General features: G+C 52.3%; 1 protein-coding gene across 1 annotated transcript; it reads left to right on the top strand.

The window, feature by feature from the left end:
* Positions 1-1,638: 1,638 nt before the first annotated feature.
* On the top strand, positions 1,639-5,237 carry POU4F2 (POU class 4 homeobox 2). Its single transcript, XM_017643566.3, has 2 exons — positions 1,639-2,169; positions 2,602-5,237. Exons 1-2 carry the CDS (start codon positions 1,882-1,884, stop codon positions 3,541-3,543), a joined length of 1,230 nt encoding a protein of 409 aa, XP_017499055.2. The 5' UTR covers positions 1,639-1,881; the 3' UTR covers positions 3,544-5,237.
* The last annotated feature ends 518 nt before the right edge of the window (positions 5,238-5,755 follow it).

Genomic DNA, 5,755 nt, shown 5'->3' with positions numbered 1-5,755 from the left:
GAGGGCCCCCCTTCGCCACGCTCCTTCCCATTCTGTTTTGTCCCAGCGAGCGCCAGCGCCTCTCAGGCCTGCCGCCTGCTCTCGCACCTGCTCGCCTTCCCCAGGCACCGTGTGCCTGCACCTGCTCCCAGCCATCCCCGTGCGGGTCAGGCCACTCGCGGGCTCCAGGATCTTGGTCTCCGGGGCTTCTCACCCTCGCCTGCATCCCACTCCTTCGGCATTCTGGGGTTGTGACAGAGCCCCCAACACCAAAAGACCGGAGCGGGAAGCAGAAGGTGTTGTGTGTGTAGGAATGGATGTCCCCTTTCACAACTGAATTAAGAGTGTGCGTCCACTTCTAAGAAAAGTGGTCCACATTGGGACAAAAGTGCGAAGTGTTGGCTAAAAACAGGCTCTGCGCTGAACGGCTGTGGAAATGAAGATAAGTGAGGCTTGTGCCAACCCCTGAGGGTGTGTGTGTGTGTGTGTGTGTGTGTGTGTGTGTGTGTGTGTGTGTGTGTGTGTGTGTGTGTGTGTGTGTGTGTGTGTGTAGTGGAGGGGGTGATGATCAGCAGCACATGCGCTCTGTAATCTCTGGCCCTGCCTCTCTGTCAGTTGCCCCTTCCTTCTTTGATTATTGCTAATGAAGAATAATAAATCCAAGGGCAGTGTTTGCCAGGGGATCCGCCCAAGACCCAACTCACCCTGAACTGGTTGCAAAGAGGAGGAGTTGGAAGATTGGGAGGAAGAGAAAAGACGGTGGAAGAGGAGAGTGTGTGTGTTTGTGTGTGTGTGTAGGGGGCGGCAAGTACAAGAGCGCTGGGAGGGGGGAGTCGCATGCGCATAGGCGACCCGGGCTGGCTCCACGGCCATCCAATCCGCTGAGAGCTGCAAGAAACCGAGTGAGAGAAAGCCCTGCAGCCCTGTAGACCCCATGTCTCTTCTGCACCAGGCACCCGCCGGGCCGAGGAGGCGCAGAGCAGAGCGTCAACCACTGCGTGCAGCAGGCGGAAGCGCAGAGCAGCTCAGAGGGTCCGGGTGGTCTTCAACGTCCGCGTCCTCCGCGCGGTCGAGAGGCAGGGATCAGGGTCACCTGAGCTGCGGGGAGGGGCAGGCCGAGTGGGGGCGGAAGCCTGGAACTTAGCGGTAAGCGGAAGGCGGGGGAGGCACCTAGATAAGAGGCGTTCCTAGTAGTCTAGGGGAAAACCCACCCAAGGCTTGGTAACTTTATTTGGAGTTTCTTTTCCTGGAGAGGCGGAGACTGGGCAGAAGAAGCGAGAGTGGCTAGAAGTCACCCCTTAGGTAGGAACTGCCGGGGGCCTGGAGCGTTGACCCGGCCTGTGGGGTGAGGTTGAGCAGGGGCACTAACGTGAGAACTGTGGAGCGCGAGGAAGGGGCGGTGGCGTCAGAGAGCGGGCGGGGGCAGGGAAGGGAGGTGGAGGGCGCGGCGAGGCAGAAGGAGGCGGGTGTCAGGAGAGCAGAAAGGACCTTAGCCTGGAGGGAGCAAAAAGGGAGAAGGGGCAACTCCAGACTCCGAGCTGGAGAACTCGCTTCCTGGCAGGGGAGGGCGGAGGCGCGCGGGAGGGCGGGAGGCGGGGGTTGCGGGGGTAGGCGCGAGTAGAGGGGAGTATAACTTGGTGGCCTCGAGGCGCGGGGGCAGTTTCGGGCGCCCAGATCTGCAGCCAGCGCCAAGCAGAGCCCTTCAACTGCTCAGACGGACAGCAGAGCCAGAGAAGGCGCGCGTAGCCGGAGCCAGGCGCGCAGAACTCGGAGCGGCGGCGAGTGAGCGCCACTCCGCACCACCCCTACGCGCTCGCGTCCTCGCCCAGCACTTCTCGGGAGGGTCGCGGCCGCCGGGGCCGGAGCGTGCGCTGCGGACGAACGTCCGGGCGGACGGGGAAAATGATGATGATGTCCCTGAACAGCAAGCAGGCGTTCAGCATGCCGCACGGCGGCAGCCTGCACGTGGAACCCAAGTACTCGGCCCTGCACAGCGCCTCGCCCGGCTCTTCCGCACCCGCAGCGCCCTCCGCCAGCTCCCCTAGCAGCTCGAGCAATGCTGGCGGCGGGGGCGGCAGCGGCGCGGGCGGCGGAGGTCGGAGCAGTGGCTCCAGCGGAGGCAGTGGCGGCGGCGGCGGCGGCGGCGGGGGCTCCGAGGCGATGCGGAGAGCTTGTCTTCCAACCCCACCGGTGCGTATTTCTGCATAATCACCGCTTAAAGGGACATTCTGACAGCCCCCTTTATCTGCTTGATGTTTTTTTCATGTCTGCACAGCAAATCACCCCACACCTCTAACCAATTTCCGCCCCCCCTCTCTCTTATGTATTCAGCGGGTCTGGTTTCATATTAATTTTTATGACCTGGGATGTAGCCTGTGCGCGTGTTGTGTTGTGTTGTGTTTGCAGGCTCACTTAACTCCTCGCGCACTCTCGGCTTCTGTCGGTGGCTTCCCTCCTCTCCTCTCTTCCGCTACTTTCAGGATTATTATTATTATTACTATTATACCGTTCTGAGAATGTTGTAGGAGCGGCAGCGGTGCCGAGCGCTGGGCCGGGGCTTCCGGAGAGAGTGCGCACAATTCCCTGCTGAGCGTAATGTGTGCCTTTTACTTGCAATTGCAGAGCAATATATTCGGTGGGCTGGATGAGAGTCTGCTGGCCCGAGCCGAGGCTCTGGCGGCCGTGGACATCGTCTCCCAGAGCAAGAGCCACCACCACCACCCGCCCCACCACAGCCCCTTCAAGCCAGACGCCACCTACCACACCATGAACACCATCCCGTGCACGTCGGCTGCCTCCTCTTCGTCGGTGCCCATCTCGCACCCGTCCGCCCTCGCGGGCACGCACCACCACCACCACCATCACCACCACCACCACCACCAGCCGCATCAGGCGCTTGAGGGCGAGCTGCTGGAGCACCTGAGTCCCGGGCTGGCCCTGGGTGCCATGGCGGGCCCCGACGGTGCCGTGGTGTCCACGCCAGCTCACGCGCCGCACATGGCCACCATGAACCCTATGCATCAAGCAGCACTCAGCATGGCCCACGCGCACGGGCTGCCCTCACACATGGGTTGCATGAGCGACGTGGACGCCGATCCCCGGGACCTAGAGGCATTCGCCGAGCGCTTCAAGCAGCGACGCATCAAGCTAGGGGTGACCCAGGCCGATGTGGGCTCCGCGCTCGCTAACCTCAAGATCCCCGGAGTGGGCTCGCTTAGCCAGAGTACCATCTGTAGGTTCGAGTCCCTCACGCTGTCGCACAACAATATGATCGCCCTCAAACCCATCCTGCAAGCGTGGCTCGAGGAGGCGGAGAAGTCCCACCGCGAGAAGCTCACCAAGCCCGAGCTCTTCAACGGTGCAGAAAAGAAGCGCAAGCGCACGTCTATCGCGGCACCCGAGAAGCGCTCGCTGGAAGCCTACTTCGCCATCCAGCCCCGGCCCTCTTCCGAGAAGATCGCTGCCATCGCGGAGAAGCTGGACCTTAAGAAAAACGTGGTGCGTGTCTGGTTCTGCAACCAAAGGCAGAAACAGAAAAGAATGAAATATTCCGCGGGCATTTAGGAGACCATTGTTCTCTCCAGGGACAACCCGCTCTTTACTCCCTTTTCCCTCCCCCTCTCTCTTACCTCTTTTCTTTCCACTTTTGGCGACCAGAAACAGTTCCAGTAAATGTGAATCCAGAGAAAGCGAGGATTTGGAGAGCGAGCGAATAAGCGAGCAACTGAGCCCCAGCCCGGTGAGAATGTGAAACGGTTTCTCAAAGAAGAGAAAAACAAAAGAAGGGATTTTGTCAAAAAGCAAAGTTGTCCCTTTTAACTCCACCCCACCCGGAAAAGGCATGTCGGCGGCTTCTTCACAGGAAGTCTGGAGCTGGCTGTTTGCAGGAAGGCAGATGAGAGCCTTTTAAAAGGCCCCCAGAATGATCAAGTAAGATTTGTTTTTATTCCTAAAGACATCACCCTTGTTCAAGTTTAAAAGTACTTTGCAGCTATTTTTCAGAAATAAAAATTGATTCAGGACTGAAACTTTAAACCAGAGTTGATGCTTAATGTGATAGAGACATCTCTAAAGTATTTTGAATTAAAAAAAATGGCAGATTTTCTGCATTTACACTGTATATTATATATATATTTTTATTGTGGTTCTTACCCCCTTCTTCCTTTTCTGAAGTGTTAATGCTTAAGAAAGGAGTTGCGCCTGCTGTGTTCACTGATCTTGAAAGCTATTATTAGATTATTGCCTGAACAACCCTCTGTAAATTATTAATTTCTCTCTCTAGCAACTTAATTTGTGCACATTCTAATTAATTAAACTAATTTAGTCTAAAAATATGGGGGAAACGTATGGCTAGTGAAGTCAAAAAAATTTTGTGTTTGATGAGTCCACTGAAATTTTACAGCTTATATACCGTGTTCCTTTTGGTCCATTTGTATATTCTCACTCTGAATGAAGATCGTTTTCTTCTTTGTTTTTACTGGTAGTGTTCTGATTTGTGAGTCGACACTCAGTAATGGATGTCTTAATCGTGTAGGACTGATTCACTGTCCAAAGTATTGTTTACTTTGTTACATATTTAATGGGGATTCCCACATTGTCCCCACTACACATACGCTCTCTCACTCACCCTGACACACACACAGACACACACGCACACCTCTAATGGAAGAGAAGACGTGAAGCAGTTGGAAGCATGACTATGATGCATCATTTTCTAGCTTAAGGTGCATTTGCCACTTGGTGTTTGTCCTCCCAGATTCTAAGATTTCACCAAGATATTTCAGTATTCTAGTTTGCAATTGCTTTGTTGACTACATTTTAACATTTATAAAAACCCATTCGGTTTTTCCTTTTGGAGGTTTGTTTGTAGAAAAACTAATCTGAACTATAAGAAAGACAGTGCACTGCTTGTAAATTCACATTGTTTGGTAGAATTCTTTTGGAACAGAAAGTATTAGGTACATGATGACTAGTACCTTAACTATTGTAAATATTTCATTCAAAATGATGCACATATATATTCTTACAAATTTTGCTGTATTGATGTTCCATTTGAGGCTCTCTGAAGTCTTAAGTTCTGTATATGACCTGGTTTCTTGTTTTTGTTAATAGATGGTTTATTTACTATGGTAATGTATTAAGTTATTTTTGGTGTTGTTTAATTGTCTTTCATTGAAGAGATGAGTTTAATGTTTTATTGACAAAGTATGCTGCTTTTTTCTTAAAATATGCTATTAAAATTAAATGGCTTTAAAACATGTTGTTTTTCATGGGAATTACTTGGATGGGGATTTTCTTTAAAAGCAGAAACGTATTTTCATGGTTTATTATGGAACGGTTGTTATCATGATTTGATTTGGATTTAGTAGGGGGTGTTTCTCTAGAAAAGTATACAAGATCAGGTTTATAATAGCCTTTTAATAGCCAAAGCTCATCTCACAGGGTGTTCTGCTTTTCTACCCAGATGAGATCATGACATTTGGCTTCAAATACCTCCCTTAGAGTCTTTTCTCTAGACCTAAAACAATTCTGCAAGTAAAATATTTGCAAGTAGGGCTATTTCATGAGTCAAAGGAAGAAAGGAACTCAGTTCAGCTTTCAGCAGCAGTGGGAGACTGGGTGTGGCAAGAGTCAAAAGCTGGTTGGAGGAATAAACACCCTTGCTGAGGTCTAGGCACTGGCCCACCACAGTTCTCAGTTTAAGCACCAGCCTTGGAAAGCAGTGTCCCAAAGCCAGAGCAGAAAGCATCTAGGTTACTGGGTTATGACTTGAAGT

The sequence above is a fragment of the Manis javanica genome, chromosome 3, assembly GCF_040802235.1.
Source record: "Manis javanica isolate MJ-LG chromosome 3, MJ_LKY, whole genome shotgun sequence".
In the NCBI taxonomy this organism is placed as follows: Eukaryota; Metazoa; Chordata; class Mammalia; order Pholidota; family Manidae; genus Manis; species Manis javanica.
This window is presented reverse-complemented; position numbering and strand designations above follow the sequence as displayed.

Bases quoted from the DNA above. Each gene is read 5' to 3' on its own strand.
- POU4F2 (XM_017643566.3), top strand. From the start codon at position 1,882: ATGATGATGATGTCCCTGAACAGCAAGCAGGCGTTCAGCATGCCGCAC. The intron at 2,170-2,601 runs GTGCGTATTTCT...TTGCAATTGCAG, and splicing joins CTTGTCTTCCAACCCCACCG to AGCAATATATTCGGTGGGCT.